This window comes from Hyperoodon ampullatus (genome assembly GCF_949752795.1).
Source record: "Hyperoodon ampullatus genome assembly, chromosome: 3".
In the NCBI taxonomy this organism is placed as follows: domain Eukaryota; kingdom Metazoa; phylum Chordata; class Mammalia; order Artiodactyla; family Ziphiidae; genus Hyperoodon; species Hyperoodon ampullatus.
The window spans coordinates 10,477,014-10,494,244 of record NC_136916.1 but is presented as its reverse complement, the minus strand read 5'-3'; the positions used below and the strand labels follow the sequence as shown (position 1 = coordinate 10,494,244).

The 17,231-nt window shown below is 37.6% G+C and overlaps 1 protein-coding gene across 1 annotated transcript in view; it reads left to right on the top strand.

Moving 5' to 3' along the window:
- Positions 1–340: 340 nt before the first annotated feature.
- MYO3A (myosin IIIA) overlaps positions 341–17,231 on the top strand; it is a gene marked incomplete at both ends in the record, with an annotated part of 156,467 nt that continues 139,576 nt past the window's right edge. The window contains 2 exons of the mRNA XM_079700501.1: positions 341–508; positions 3,103–3,237. Coding sequence (XP_079556627.1) covers positions 341–508; positions 3,103–3,237 — 303 coding nt within the window. The remainder of the gene's footprint in view (positions 509–3,102; positions 3,238–17,231) is intronic.

The window sequence follows — 17,231 nt, the reverse complement described above, 5'->3', positions numbered from 1 at the left end:
TTCTTTGACTCATGAGTATAAAGCAGTAAATCAAAATGATTTAAATATGTGCCTCTTATTTTAATCTGAAAGTAATTAGTAGCAATTAAAGTGGAACTGTATTAAACATAGAAAGCCCTGCTTACAAAGCATTATTAAACTCATATTCGTCTGTTTGCAAAAAAGAATTGAAATTAAAATTTTTCCATGACTCTCAGTACATTTGGTTAGTGCTGTGTATTTTCCATATCAGTGAAAATATTAGATAATTTCCCATGAGTTTATGTGTGCCATTTAATATCACCAGTCAAATGTAGATGAAACTCTGTGCTTTTTCTCTCCAGTGATTTAAACTTTTAAGATGCTTCCATTAATTGGAAAAACAATCATCTTTGATAACTTTCCCGATCCTTCTGATACATGGGAAATCACTGAAACAATCGGCAAAGGAACTTATGGAAAAGTTTTTAAAGTGTTGAATAAGAAAAATGGCCAAAAAGCAGCAGTCAAAATTCTGGATCCGATTCATGTAAGTCACATTTTTTTTTTCCCTGCTAATTAACTTTTTAAAAAAATCTGTATTAAACAGTTAAAAAGTCTCTAGGTATCTTATCTTGATTTATTTATCACAATGTCAGTTACAATTTGAAGAAAATGTTTAAAAAAAAAGTCTACTTGTTAGAGATTCCTTGTTTATATGCTTAACATATATAATAAGGTACAATAAATACTTGATACATGAATAAATATGTAATGCAACTAAATATATAAATAATACAACTCTCAACAGCTCAACAGTTGACTTAATATTATTTTAGATTTCAAAGTGTTGTCAGAATACAGATCTGTGGGTCTAGAAGTAATCCTAAAATGTCATCTGTACCAGATCTCCTTTTCTTCCTGTGTTTATGTAGGCTTCAGGCAGAATTCCTCTTATTCCAAACCAGAAATATTTTTTTAATTAAATTTCATTCAGAAAAGGGAAGTTAATTTTCAGGTTTACTTAAGTGTTTCCAGAGCAGAAATGATGTTCCTTTATAACCAGTGTGAGGTTCCTTGTGAAAAATTGAATGTCATGGTCAGTCCACATGGCCTCTTTTTCAGCAGTGCCCCAGTGAGCCCCTCCTTTGCTTTTTTGGGGAAATCCTGTTGTGATGAGGGAAACTCATCTTTCTTTGCCTTTAAGAGCATGAGGAGATGGATTAGATTCTTCTTTCTGGGAGTGAGAGCTGGACATTTGGGAGCATTTTCAGCTACTGGGACATAACGTAGCTCTCCCCTAGCACCTGGGGGAGCCAGAATAAGCTCAGTGATCCCGTAATCCCCAAACCTCTACTGAGAACAACTTCTCCAATTACTCAGCTCTTGCACACGTGATGGGAGTGCCGTGTGATGGAAATGACGTGATGTGTGTGCAGAGGGCATCAGAGTCTCGTCACCGGTCTTACGCCCATAAACTGTAGGACCCTGCAAAAGGTCTGCCCCTGGACCTCTGTTCATCTTGGTGTTGCTCTTTCTTTTTTGATAGTTTATTTCTGCTAAATCCATAATAACTACATAGTTTCATATATCTTTGAGCAGAGGAGAGGGAAGGTGGGGTTTCTTTTCAGTAGTAAATTAGATACCCTGGAGGGAAAGAAATGAATAGCACTGTGACCAGGCTTCACTGATGCTGCATGTCTTCATGTTCCCCTGTTGGAAAGTTCTTACCATTCAAACTGAGGGAAGAGAGACACAAATTAGGCTGTACCAAAGTACCTGTACCTCTGGTCTTTGCAATTATGGGTCTGTCCTCTGGTCTTCACTGTTAAAGGTTGGGGTCCATGGTGGTGAGAGAATGGGCTCCAGACTGATCTCAATGTATCGACCCATAATCAGTGTCTCTCTCCCATTCCTCTGCTTCTTTATGGACAAGAACAAGTGGCTTGTGAATACATGTAGCCGTTATTCTTTTATAATTTACTCGTGTTTGGTATACTGCTAACCTTATAAATCATGTCTTGTTCTATTGCTTAAATGAAACTTGTAGATTCATAACTACAGTATGAAACGTGTTCTTTTGCTGCTGTTATTGTTGTCATGGTACCTGTGTATTTCCCTAAGAATTCTTTATTTACTCTCATTCATCATGCCACAAGTCAAATAAAAAAGATTTATAACCAGAAGATTATAATCTTAATAAAATAAATTTAAATGCACCCAGGCATTTTGCAGAGTGGCTTTTTTTTTATTAAAAGGGTCTTACTGTTATGGATTTTGAACTAATAATCTTCTCTCCAAGGTAGGGAGGAAATGAGCAATACTAGAAGGCAGTAGACTAGTCCTGGATCTCACACAAACCAGCTCTTGTGACTCTGACTGCCCTGAGCTTTAGTTTCTTCCTCTCAAATTAGAGCTCTGGTCTAAAATTCTTTCCAGCTCTCTGGTTCCATGATTCTGTCTTAAAACAGTGTGGACATTAAATGTTACCATAAAATATTAGAAGTCTTTTTCTTATTTATGACTCTGTGAGTTGTTTCATGTATATGTGATTTTCCTAGATACATGACTAAGTACCTAGTCATGTTTGCACTTTTACTGATGGGAGAACAACCTATTCTACTTCTGGTGAATGGGCCTTTAGCTAACTAAAGGCTGTATGCCATCTTATGTAACTTAACTCTTTCACTTTGTTGGAAAGGTAGGAGTTCATTGCATGTATGACTAGTTTTTGATAGCCTTCGAATATCCTGTACTTTAAAGAAACAAAATGAACCAGCTAAAAGTTTTCATTTCAACTAAATGGCTTTGCCATCGAAATAAAGTTAACACTACAAAGAAAGGAAAATCATCTGAGGTAGTTCTCCATATACGTTTCTTTCTCATTGCACACAAAAATAGCCTTTTATTTATTCCTTTTCAATGAAATAAGCGTAATTAGAGATATCTTTGATTAGCAGGAAAATCACAATCTCTCCCCTTAAGGAGTGTAATGAGAAGTTTCAATACATATTACTGAGTGCAGTAAAAACTATTCTGACCTTGCTCTGACAAAATAAAATTCGACCTTTGGTAGTCTTATTGTTTCTTTGACTTCATTCATGTTTTTCTCACCGTTCTCTCCCCATGACTTTTTGAAACTAGGATATTGATGAAGAGATTGAAGCAGAGTACAACATCTTAAAAGCACTGTCTGACCACCCTAATGTGGTCAGATTCTATGGCATGTACTTTAAGAAGGATAAAATAAATGGAGATAAGCTGTGGCTGGTTCTTGAGGTGAGTGTTTCAGCATTATTTTACATGTGGAAATATACAGTGTGGTCTTTTTTTAAAAAAATAAATTTATTTATTTAATTAATTTATTTATTTTTGGCTGCGTTGGATCTTCGCTGCTGCACGCAGGCTTTCTCTAGTTACAGCGAGTGGGGGCTGCTCTTTGTTGCGGCGCATGAGAGTCTCATTCCGGTGGCTTCTCTTGTTGTGGAGCACGGGCTCTAGGCCCGCGGGCTCTAGGTGCGCAGGCTCAGTAGCTGTGGCACGTGGGCTTAGTAGTTGTGGCTCGCGGGCTCTAGAGTGCAGGCTCAGTAGTTGTGGCGCTCGGGCTTAGCTGCTCCACGGGATGTGGGATCTTCCCGGACCAGGGCTCGGACACCCCTGCATTGGCAGGCAGATTCTTAACCACTGCACCACCAGGGAAGCCTCTGCAGTGTGGTCTTGGAATGACTTAATGTTTATGTAACATTGACCTTATAAACCAGTTCTAATATGTTCCTGGCTGGTCACATCCTTTGTAGAATATTATGCCCAGTTCTGGTCTTGCCATCTTTAGAAACATGGAGAAATGAAAGCAAATTAGTTAAAGATTAAAACAAAATGTTTCACGACTTCCCTGGCGGTCCAGTGGTTAAGACTCCACCCTTCCACTGTAGGGGGCATGGGTCAGATACCTAGTGGGGGAACTAAGATCCCACATGCTGTGCAGACAAAAAAAAAACAAACCAACAATAAAAGAAAATGTTTCCACAATAAAAGACTAAAGCAACCAGGATTATTTTTCTTTCAGAAGAACATGTTATAAAGGGACTTCATTATAATTTTTATTTATTCATCCATATTTTGTTCAACATAACACGTGACAGAGGCTCAGTGCCAGGTGCTATTATATGAGAGAAAATTAATGTACCTGAGGCTTCATTAGACAAAAATGGCGAGCTGCTAATTTCTTCTTCTGGCTTCACTGAATACTAATGACATAAACTACAGAACCAGGTATGGTGGGTCCTCCATATCTGTGGGTTCCACGTAGTTGGAGTCAAACAGCGTGATCCGTGGATACGGAGGGTCAACTGTATTTACATTTATGGGGAAAAACCTTACTAGAAATGGTGTTGAATATTGAATAACTTGCCAAAGGGAAATTATAGAGTCTGCCTTTTCAATTTCTGAGGATAGGTTGGGACAATTCTCTCTAATGCAGGAGTACTGGAAGGTGCCCCACTAAGGTAACTGCCAGTCCTAGAAGAATGTAAGAATGTGTTTCTTCTGATTTTCATTGAATATTTTTATTCAACTTGAAGTAATCATTAATTCCAATAAAATTTATAAAAATTTTTAAAAGCTGCTCTTGTCAAACTCAGGGCTAGTAAAACCTTTATTTGATCACCTTAACAGCATCTGTTTATTGTAATTCACATTATTTTATTTTATTTTATTTATTTATTTTTTTGTGGTACGTGGGCCTCTCACTGTTGTGGCCTCTCCCGTTGCGGAGCACAGGCTCCGGACACGCAGGCTCAGCGGCCATAGCTCATGGGCCCAGCCGCTCCGCAGCATGTGGGATCTTCCCGGACCGGGGCACGAACCCGCATCCCCTGCATCGGCAGGCGGACTCTCAACCACTGCGCCACCAGGGAAGCCCTATTTTATTTTTTTAATTGAAGTATAGTTGATTTAGAATGTTAGTTTATGGAGTAAAGCAAAGTGATTCAGTCATATATCTACCTATCTATCTGTCTATCTATAGATAGACAGATAGATATACTCTTTCTCATATTCTTTTCCATATGGTTTATCGCAGGATATTGAATATAGTTTACTGTGCTGTGCAGTAGGACCTTGTTGTTTATCCATTCTCTATATACTAGTTTGCATCTGCTCATCCCAAATTCCCAATCCATCCCTCCCCTGCAACCCCCTTCCCCTTGACAACCACAAGTTTGTTCTCTGTGTCTTGTATTCACATTATTTCATTAACATTTGATTATTCTGTTTCTTTTTTGGAATGTGCCATTGATTTTCCTGCACAATAATCATTTATAAATTATATTGTCTCCATACTTTATATTTTTTCTATTATGGTTTTTAAACGAATCTACAAGTAGTGATCATTGTAGACAATACTTGAAACTATAAAAAGAACCACTCTTACCTCTGAACATATTTCCTTCATCTTTTTTTTTGTATGTTTAAAATGATTGACAATATTATTTATGAAATTAGCGTATTTTTCCAGTTCATATAATTTCAGGTAGACTCAATCATTTTTATCTTGTTAAAAATAAATACATTCACTTGATTAATAAAAAGCACGTAGAACCAGAGGGCTTATAATACAGAACAGTATTAGTGTAGATCCAGGTTAGTGGTGCCACCCTCTCCTGAGCAGGTAGGTCTGTGCTTTTGCTGTGTTGATCGCTGTACCTGGAAGTAGATGGCCGAACTTCTCTACTCTTTCATTTCCTAATCCGTATTCCGAATTTTGGCACGATTATTAATTGCACCTCTGGAACCCTATGCCCTCCGGCTCCATTCTGGAGGTCTGCCGGGTATCTGACCTCTGATATCTCTCTGCTGCTCACCTAGGTGGAATCCACCATTTCTGGATCCCTTGGCCTCCTCTCTCCCAGGTTACTTCTCTGTTTCGCACGTCATGTAGTGACATGCCTTGCTCCCGTTATCCACGCTACTGATGTCACCAGATCTTGAGTCCATTCAGTTCAGTGTTTCTAAGGAACAAAACCCCCATCTGTGTGTGTGTGTGTGTGTGTGTGTGTGTGTGTGTGTGTGTGTGTGTGTGTGGTGCTCAGGCAGGCCCCTGGATGTTGATATTTTGTATGTGGGGTACGAGGGTGTCAAGCCTCGATGAGAGGCCTCCAAAGGATCCCTTTTTTCTGCCTTTCCCCTCCCACCTCCTCCACTTTCCCTCTTACCTTGCCCTGTCTGGGTTAATCTGCTCAGGTGACCTCAAAATAGCCCCCAGCTAGCACTTCAGTTTGTGGCTTCCTCTGCATTGCTCAGTTACCACTCAGTCATCTGCATGCCATGTTGAAAAATTTTGTTGCGATCTCTTCTTCACTCCTCTCCCTTTTTGTTCTTTTTTCTCTTGTGGTTTTATACTTCTTTATTCCTTTACTAGCATTTTAATGGAGATTCACATGTGAGAGGAAATAAATGTATATGTTTAATCTGCCACCTTTAAATGAACCAGAGTCTTTCAAAATTGTAAAATAGAATTTTCAAGAACCTTCTCAGAATCTGAAACTGTGCATTATTTTATAGAAGTTTAAAAAAAATTTTAAATAACCAGTTGTGTTCTTCAAAGGCAGTTTATTATGATTTCTGAATTATTTTGTATTTCTCAGTTTAGTTCAAGATAGCTTTATAGTTTTAGTTAAATCACGCATTAAAACAAAGCAAAACTTTTACTCATCTCAACATAATTACCTAAGTAATAGAATATAAATTATGAACTTAAACCATTTTGCCTTAAATTAATGGTGAATTGTAAAGAATTTACTTCATATTTGTGTTTGTGTATGTGAGATGCAATCCTCTGCAAATCCTTAATGCAGTCTTGAATAAAATTTTGTATATTTATATCCTTCAGAACATTTTCAGTAATGCATCTTTAATTTTTTTTTTCCATGTTGAATCATTGGAAAATTAGCATTTGAAGATACAGGTGTTCTGCCTAATGTAGGCCTAAATGGGCAAGGACACAAGGTACAGATCTTTGCCCAGAGTTTAAAAATATTGAATGAGATCAGTCACTGTCTTTTATGCCTAACAAATTCGTATTCTAATTATATTGTCATTTCTCAGTATAATCACTTGGAGTTAGGTGTGAGTTGGAGACTCCTGATCATAGTTAAATGTTCTTTTGAGAGAGCAGAAAAGATTGATTAAAATGCTTTTGGAACATCAGGTACAAGCAAAGTGGCTTCCTGATATAATGAATCAGCAGAGACTTAACAGCTTCTTTGAACTTTGTCCTTATATTTTATTATCAGATGGAGGTATAGGAAATATCCCTAAAAGGCTTGAGAAAAAAGAATAAATGGTAGTTTATTAAAATAGTATTTCAGGAATCTGACCTATTTGCACTTACAAAGTGGGGGAAAAACATAGAGAAAGCAAGAGTTGGCAAACTGTATGTAAGGTAATTGATTTGCATATGCAAATCAGACTAATTATATATACACAGAAGTGGCTAGATGTACAATTACCTGATTTATAAACATGAATGGTGCAGGTGCTGCTTTAGGGGCACTTTCAGGAAAATTGGCTTGTGGCATAAATACTTTATTCTACAAAATGACTACTAATTATACCTCTTATCATAATAAAGCCCCAATAAATTATTCTGCATGAGGGTACCAAAAGGATGGCCAAAGAGGGGCTGTGGTGTTACCCAGAGAGTCATGCTAACAATGCTAGGCTTCTGATGTGAATCTACATAAAGAAGGTGTGTCCTGGAGGGGCTGAGCCATCAGTAGTATCCCTTGTTATCAGCCTGGCATGTGCAGGGGGGCCGTACCAGCTTAGACAAACTCCTGCCCAGAGATTTTTCATCTTGAAAAATCATTTTATTTATATTTCGATCCAGAACTGAAATTCTAAGAAGGGGAATACTTGCTCAGATTTTACTGGGTAGTCTGTTTTTTCTGTTATTTAGTTGTGATTTTTGAATTATTGCTTTCACGTTGATACAATTTTTCTTCTTCCTGTTTTTTTCTTTCATTTTGTTACACTGTAAATTTTTGAGCATTAATGATATACAGGCCTCTGTTTAGGAATTATTTCCTTCTACCTTCTCTGTATATTCCTTTTCAGAACATACAGAAGCGCACTAGTTGCTAGCTCTCTGAAATTCCAGTTACACATTTGTAATGAAACTACCTAAGAGAAGAGGTAGAAAGTTTTCTTTTGTGGGAACTGATTTTTTTGCGAAACGTCTATGGGAATTTTTCTTGTTACTTAGTATTCTAGGTTTTCCTAATGATGTCAGCATAAAGGGAGAACTGATGTATTTTTTTTTTTTTACTTATGCTTCATTTTGAAATACCAGACTTATATTAATTTTTGCTTATTGCTATCATATCTCTTGACTGACCTGCTTTGTAAAACGTACATACCTCTTTTGCTTAGTGTTTCCGTTAATTCCTAGCATCTACTGTGGAGGATCAGGGGCTGGATGTAGGCGGGGCTCGGGGGAGGTCGCTAGGTTTCTGCATCTGATTATCACTAAACTGGGAGACTAAAAAACAGAGTCAAAATTGAGTTAAATCAGTCTGGTATTAAGCACTTGCTACTGATGAGCTCGAAGGGCAAAATTGTAATTTACCCTTTCTTGGTTGGATGGACAGCAACACCTTAAGTACTTGAGGAATACAGTCTTCTGTCTCAGAGTCTATTTGTCTAGTATGTCCTCAGCCATAGTGGCTGTGAAAAGATGGCCTCTGTCATTGTGTGTGTCTGTGTGTGTGTGCGTGCATGCATAAGTGTCTAGGACTAAAGTTTATTCATCCAGTCATTTATTAATTCCATAAATATTATCTGTTACTTTGGGCCAGGCATTTTGGTAGGGTCTGGGCATTCAGTGGAGAACAAGACAAACTGTAATCCTGGGGCTTAGAGTCTAATGGTGCAGAAAGACGATTTAAAACTAAATAGGCAAATTAAATAATTACATATTATTATTGATACTATGAAGAATATAAATGGGGTGCTAATAAAGAATGAAAAAGAAGATCTTTTACGAAAAGAGAGGTGAAAGAAGGCCTAGCTGAGTAGGTAACATTTTAAGCCTCCACCTGAAAAAAAAAAAAAGCAGGACACTTCTGGTACATTTCTTCTTTAATATATACTCCAGATACTCTGATAAGAATCATCCCCATCTCAAACCCACTGAAGCAGAAACTCCAAGAATGAGTTTTAGGAAACTAGTTTTTTTTTTTTTGCAGTACGCGGGCCTCTCACTGTTGTGGCCTCTCCCATTGCGGAGCACAGGCTCCGGACGCGCAGGCTCAGCGGCCATGGCTCACGGGCCCAGCCGCGCCGTGGCATGTGGGATCTTCCCGGACCGGGACATGAACCCGTGTCCCCTGCATCAGCAGGCGGACTCTCAACCACTGCACCACCAGGGAAGCCCGGAAACTAGTTTTTTAAACAAGTACTAAGGTGATTCTTATCAAAGGAAAGTTTGGAAAACACTGCCAGAGCTTCTCAAATTTCAGCATGCATAGAAATAATCTGGGACTTCTGCTTCTGGCCATGACAGTAACTTGCATCATTGCGTGGTTGTACCATAAATAACTAGAAAACTGCATAAAGTATATTTTTAAAAACACAACAATTTTCAAACACTGGGAAAGAGACAGCTTAAGACTATGACATTGAGAAAAGGAAATAAACAAGAGGAACACTACAATTATCTCATCTTTAATCTTGGAGGCAGTTTCCAGACCACGGTCCTAAGGAGGACATTCCCAAGGAGATCACAGCTATCTTGCTGAACTGAAAATGTTGGGGAGGCAGAAGTGGCTGGAATTTTCAAAGAAGGGAGAGTTAAGCAGGAAAAACGCTCCAGAAATCTGCATAGGGGTTCCCTTGAGTCTTTAACTGAAAACCAAGCTGGAAATGTATAGGGCAAGATTTCAGGCAGTTGGGCAAAGAACAATTATGAGGGTAAGAATTACTGAAAAGCAGTAATCTGAACAACTGCTGGAATTTGTGCAGGGTTGAGAGATGCTTGAGTTCTGATCAGCCAAATTGGGGAATCTTTGTTGAACCCCTGAGGCACTTAGTAGAGACCCTCCAGAAAGGTTATGCGTTAAAGGGAGGGCTAGACTCACCCTAGAATAAGAACTTCCCTTGGCCTCCCATAAGAAGTTCAAAAAGAGGGCTTGAAATGTCCAGGTTGGTCCACAAGTAGATTAACTGCCTGACAGAATAAAATTGAACATTCATTAAGGGAAGACAAGATCTGAACATTCAAATGTAAAATTAGTCAAGTCCATCATTTAATAAAAAATTATTAGATATCTGAAGAAGCAGGAAAAGGTGACCCATTGTCAGAATAAAAATCAGTCAAAAGAATCAGACCCAAGAATAAGCAGGATAATGGAATTAGCAGATAAAGACTTTAAAACAGCTATTATCACAGCGTTCAAGGATTTCAAAAGGAAAACATGAACATAATGTTGAAAGAAATGAAAACTATAGAAAAGAGTTGAATGGAGCTTCTAGAATAGAAAAATACAATATCTGTAGTGAAAAATATATAGTATTGAGTTTAACAGCAGCTTAGACATGTGGAAGAAAAGATCAGTGAATTTGAAGACCGGAAAATAGAAGCTGTCTAAACGGAGCACAGACAGACAAAAAAGGGAAAAAGACCCCTGCGACTTATGGGACATTATCTAGTATTCTAAACTGTGTGTAATTTCAGTCCAAGAGCAGTACAGGGGTGGGGGGGCAGAGATACAGCATTTAAATAAATAATGGCTGAAATTTTTCTGAATTTGGTAAACACTAAAAAGTTACAGATCTAAGAAGCTCAAAATCCCTCTTGTAGGATAAACAAAGAAAACCACACTAAGATATGTCACAAACAAGATGCTGAACACTAATAATGAAGAGAACATTATAAAAGCACCAAGAGGACGTGTAGGGGTCAGAGAGGAGCCTGGTCACTGATCCGTCCTCCAGTGCAGTGCAATGGTATATTTAAAACATTGAAAGGCTTTCAACTTAGAAATCTGTATACAGTGAAAATGTTATTCGTGAATGAAGGCAAAATAAAGACAGATGTTTTCATCAAAGGAGAATAATTTACCATCAGAGACCTGCACCATAAAAATGTGGAATAAAGGCTGAAGGAAAATGACTTCATATAGAAACTCAGACCTGCAAAAAGAAACCATAATTATAATTATGTATTGTGGGGTCATTACATGCAGAATTAAAATGTATAGCAACAATAGCAAAGGGACAGGAGAGGAAAAATGGAAATGTACAGTCTTAAGGGTCTTACATTACTTATGAAGTGGTATAATATTATTTCATTACTTATGAAGTGGTATAATATTATCTTAAGGCATATTCTGTTAAGTTAAAGATGCATATTGTAAATGCTGAAGCAACCACTAAAAATAAAATGAAAAAGTACAGTTAATAAGCCTATAGAGGACAAAATGAAATACTACAAATATTAGTTGTGTTCTTAAATGTTACTTCATTTGCTGTACATCCTTACAATTTCCAAAGACTTTAACTCATTGTTTATTTTTATAATTTTCACCAGTTATACTGGGGAATGAGTCCACAGAGTTCTTCACACTGTCATTCTGGGGAAAAAAATGAATCCTATGAAATCTTTAAGAAAGAAATAATCAGTCTTGTTGACTCATTTATGAGGGCAACATTATACTGATAAAAGAAGACAAAGATATTACAAGAAAAGAAAATATATTCTGACATTTCACATGAACACATTTGGAAAAAATCTTTCTCAAAATATTAACAAATTGAATCCAGTAATATATAAAAACGTTAATATGTTATGACTGAATGGGATTGATCCCAGGAATGCAATTTTATTAAAACATTAAAATAAGTTCGTTAAACATTAAAATTTATTGCATCATAATTCACTGTATTAATGGAATCAAAGAGAAAAAATCAATAAAAACATGTCAAAATTCAACACCCATTTGTGATAAACAATCTCAGCGCTCTAGGAATAGATGGAAATTTCACCTAACAAAGTGCATCTACCCAATTTCTTATAAAGTGTGCAAAAAAAGTTTGGACTCTTTGCAAAAGCATATATATAATATGTTTAGTATCTTTATTTTGGGGGGAAATTCAAATTAAAACCACAATGAAGCTATAGTACACACCCACTAAAATGACTAAAATTTAAAAGACTTATAATACCCAGTATTGGTGAGGTTGTGGAGCAAATTGAACTTTTACACATTACTTCGGCAGTGTGAAATGGTGCAGTTACTCTGCGAGCAATACAGCCGAGTCTTATAACATTACACCCACAGTTAGCAAAAACTTCACGTGTAGGTGTTTGCTAAAAATTGGTTTCTATAAAAAGACTGAAACGCTTTTATAAAATGAGCAAAGTAAAAACTAGAATGAGTGTTAGAAAATGAGAGTTTTTGCTTTTGTGGCCTCACATGGGATATGGTCAGACTAAGCGAAGCATCTTAGAGCATTCTTAGAATAAACAAAAAGCAATGAAAAACAGCAAAAGTCAGAAATGCCAACTGCAGAAGTCAGTAGTCCTTTTCCAGAAATTCGAGTAAAAATCTCATATCTGTCCTAACACAGTGAAGACAATACATTTTGAAAACTTATAAAAGCTGTCTTTGGAAGTGAGTTGTAATGATCTGTTCAGAGAATATCATCCCTTTTGATTTAGGTTATTGGTTTTTTTTTCATGTTTGACTACAGCCTAGGGAGAGAATTCATTCTCACCGTTGCTCTGTTCTTTCATTAGTGTAGCTCTGGCTTAAGAAAATTATACTTCAATTTTGTTCAGTGAAAGAACATTAAGGCCCTGTTATAGTATTGTGCTGCGAAGCTACACTTAAGGGTTTTCTGGTCCCCTATTACAAATCCCCCTTTTAACCTATCTTGGTGATTTAAGAATTGCATAGGGTTAACATGATGCAATTCATTCCTCTGGGTGCAGTTCTTTTTAAATGGAAACATAACGGTCATTTTCATTTTTTATGATCTATTGCTTAATTCAACATTTGCATTTCCTTTAATATATTTTAATCCTTCACATTCATTTAAAAACAAACGTACTTCAGTTAATTTTTTTTACTTTATTCATATATGAAAGGCATTTATGCTAATTGAACAAAAGTAAATTTCATCCTAGAGCATATTTGAAATGTTGCTAATTCTGAACGAGGATTTAGAATATCCATGGTGATATCTCATCTTGGGCATCTTTAGGAAGAGGTCAACCACAAGTTAACTTGTGGTTTATTGACATTTGCTCCCTATGGTCTGTTTAATAATTTCTTTTTCGTTTTAATCTACTTCTTCTTGAAGTTTCATTCAAAAGACCCCTTTTCATTCTGAAAATTAAACCACTATTCCTGCTTAGGCGGCAGCCAAATAGTAGAATAATTAGTTTCTAAGAAGACCCTGTAAGGGGTCTGACATAACTTGGAGTAATTTTGTATGCTCCTTCATTGTTAGTTTAGGACCTTTTCGAATATTCTTGATGTTAGCAGCTAGATTTTAAAAAATTAATAGATGTTATTTTTTTGAACAGGTTTAGGTTTATGGAAAAAATGAGTGGAAAGTTCAAAGAGTTTCCATAAATTCCCCTCACTAAGTTTTCCCTATTATTAACATCTTGCATTGGTATGGTACATTTGTTACAGTTGATGAGACAATAATGATACATTATTATTAACTAAAGCCCATAGTTTACATTAGGGTTCATTCTTGTGTTGTACATTTTACAGATATTTTAAAGACTTTATTTTTTAGCATAGTTTTAGAGTCACAGAAAAACTGAGAGGGAGGTACAGAGATTTCTCATATGTCCCCTGCCCTCACACATGCATAGACTCCCCCATTATCTACATTTCTTACCAGAGTGGTGCATTTGTTACAATTGATGAACCTACATTGACACATCAGTACCATCCAAGGTCCACAGTTTACATTAGGGTTCACTCTTGGTGGTATACTTTTTATGGATTTTGACAAATAAATAATGACCTGTATCCACCATTACAATATCATATAGACTTGTTTCACTGCCCTAAAAAATCCTCTGTGCTCCATCTGGTCATTCTTCCCTTTCTCTTCCCTGAACCCTATTAATCATTGATCTTTTTACAGTATCCATAGTTTTGCCTTTTCCAGAATGTCATATAGTTGGAATCATACAGTATGTAGCACTTTCAAATTGCCTTCTTTCACTTAACAATATGCATTTAAGATTCCCCTATTCCTTGTGTTGGTAACTAGGTTTTAAACTCAATTCAGAGTCATATTTTCTGTTTTCTGGGCACCTTTGAATAATAGAAAAGTGTTCTGTAATAATTGGGCATCCATATATAATCCATACCTAACACATGTACAAAAATTAACTCAAAATGGATTATAGACCTACCTATATGTGGAACCTAAAACTATAAAACTTCCTGAAGGAATTATAGAAGAAAATTTTTTAGACCTTGGGTTAGGCAAACATTTTCTTGATATGACATAAAAAACACTTTCCGTAAAATTTTTAACATGATAAATTTAGAACTTCTGCTTTCAAAAGACACTTAAAATAAAAGGTCAAGCCACAAACTGGGAGAAAGGACTTGTATCCAACATATATAAAGAACTCTCAAAACTCAATAATAAAAAATAAAAATAAAAAATGAACCAAAAATTTGAACACTTCACCAAAGAAAGTAAATGGATAGCAAATACATACATGAAAAGATGGTCAATGAAATTAGTCATTAGACAAACTCAAATCAAAATCACATGAGATCCATTTAGAATGGCTTTTTAAAAAGTCACAATGTCAACTGCTGACAAGGATGTGGAGCAACTGGAACTTTCGTTCACTGCTAGTGGAAATGCAGAATGGTACAGCCACTTTGGGAAATAGTTTAGCAAATACCTAGAAGGTCAAACATATAACCAATAGGACCCAGCAATTCCCAACAGCAATGAAAACCATATTCATGGAAAAGCCTATTATGCAAATGTTTACAGTGGTTTTGCTCATAATTGCCAAAAACTGGAAACAACTCAAAGGTCTTTCAATTAATGAATGGATAAACAAACAGTGGTTTATCTATTCAGTGGAATACTCAGCATTAAAGAAGGAATGACTAATATTAAAATAGCATTAAAGAAGGAATGTACAGCAACAAAGATGAATCTCAGATTCATGGTGCCAAATCAAAGGAGCTAGACTTAATGGGCTACACACCTTATGACTCAATCTGTATGACATTTCTGTGAAGACAAAATCATAGGGGCAGAAAAGAGATTAGTGCTTGCCAGGGGCTGAGAGAGAGGTTTGACTACAAAGAGACAGGAGGGTAGATTTTTGTGTGATGGAGTTGTTCTATATCTTGACTGTGGTTGTGGTTACATGACTAATATATTTGTCAGTACTCAGAATTGTATGCTAAATTGGATGAATTTTATTGTATGTAAATTATGCCTCAATATACCTTACTTAAAAAAAAAACTAAAGTGTATATCACAAAGAATCCTGTATTCTCAACTTTACTAGTTGGGGAAAATAACTATGTCAAAGAAATTTTGATACCAGAAAGTGGTATTTGAGCTTCTTAGCGCAAACTCTATGATCGCATTAGTTCTTTTTCCAATTATTATCTTATTTCCTGCACATTTCTTTTTTTAAAAAAAATTTATTTATTTATTTATTTATTTATTTATGGCTGCGTTGGGTTTTCGTTGTTGCATGCGGGCTTTCTCTAGTTGTGGTGAGCAGGGGCTACTCTTTTTTTTTTTTTTTTTTTTTGCGTTATGTGGGCCTCTCACTGTTGTGGCCTCTCCCGTTGCGGAGCACAGGCTCCGGACGCACAGGCCCAGCGGCCATGGCTCACGGGCCCAGCCGCTCCGCGGCATGTGGGATCTTCCCAGACCGGGGCACGAACCCGTGTCCCCTGCATCGGCAGGCGGACTCTCAACCACTGCGCCACCAGGGAAGCCCAAGGGGCTACTCTTCGTTGCGGTGAACAGGGGTTACTCTTCGTTGCAGTGTACGGGCTTCACATTGCGGTGGCTTCTCTTGTTGCAGAGCACAGGCTCTAGGCACGAGGCCTCAGTAGTTGTGGCTCGCGGGCTCTAGAGCACAGGCTCAGTAGTTGTGGCGCACAGGCCCAGTTGCTCCGCGGCATGTGGGATCTTCCCGGACCAGGGCTCGAACCCATGTCCTCTGCATCAGCAGGTGGATTCTTAACCACTGCCCCACCAGGGAAGCCTCGCCCTGCACATTTCTTTATGGCTCCTTTATTCTCCCTGTAAGATCCTAGCTGTTTACTCTTGAATTAACATAATAGTCAATCACAGAAGATGCAGCAAAGAGGCCACACTTTGGAGACATAGGAAAAGCCATTCAGTTACCCTGAAATGAATTTTGGAAATTTAAAAACTGGCCCTAAAACGTGGTTCTTTTAAATAAGTGCTCTGCAGTTTAAAGGACTCAATGTCTTTTCAGTCAATTTTCTTAAATTAATTAATTTATTTTTATTTTTTTTGGCTGTGTTGGGTCTTCATTTCTGTGCGAGGGCTTTCTCCAGTTGCGGCAAGCGGGGGCCACTCTTCATCGCGGTGCGTGGGCCTCTCACTGTCGCGGCCTCTCCCGTTGTGGAGCACAGGCTCCAGACGCGCAGGCTCAGTAGTTGTGGCGCACGGGCTTAGTTGCTCCGCGGCATGTGGGATCTTCCCAGACCAGGGCTCGAACCCGTGTCCCCAGCATTGGCAGGCAGATTCTTAACCACTGCACCACCTGGGAAGCCCTCTTTTCAGTCAATTTTGAATAATTTTGTGAACCAATCTTGCTGGGCCACAGAGGAGGCAATGTGACCCTGTATTCTGCTGTCAGGACAGCACACTCTTCTTCTTATCCAGTTAAAAGGTGTTCCCTTTTCTGCAGAAGAAAATGCTGGTTTGGGAGTGCTAGGGCTGCACCGATTCCTGTAGAAGATGAAAGTTTTCTTTGAATGTAGAAAGACACCAGTTATAAAAGGAGTTGCATCTAAGTGTCTAAGTGTTCATTTGTGAGTTCGTGTTTAGATTTTAAACACACTTACAAAAACAATATTACACATGATGGCTAGATCGACCAGCCAGCCCAGAACTCCTTTTGGGGGATCATGACACGTCATGATTAAATGTAAGGCTGGACTCTAAAGTCAGGCTGTCCAAGTTGAGGTCTTCGCTCTGTCACTACTGTGTGATCTTTTCCA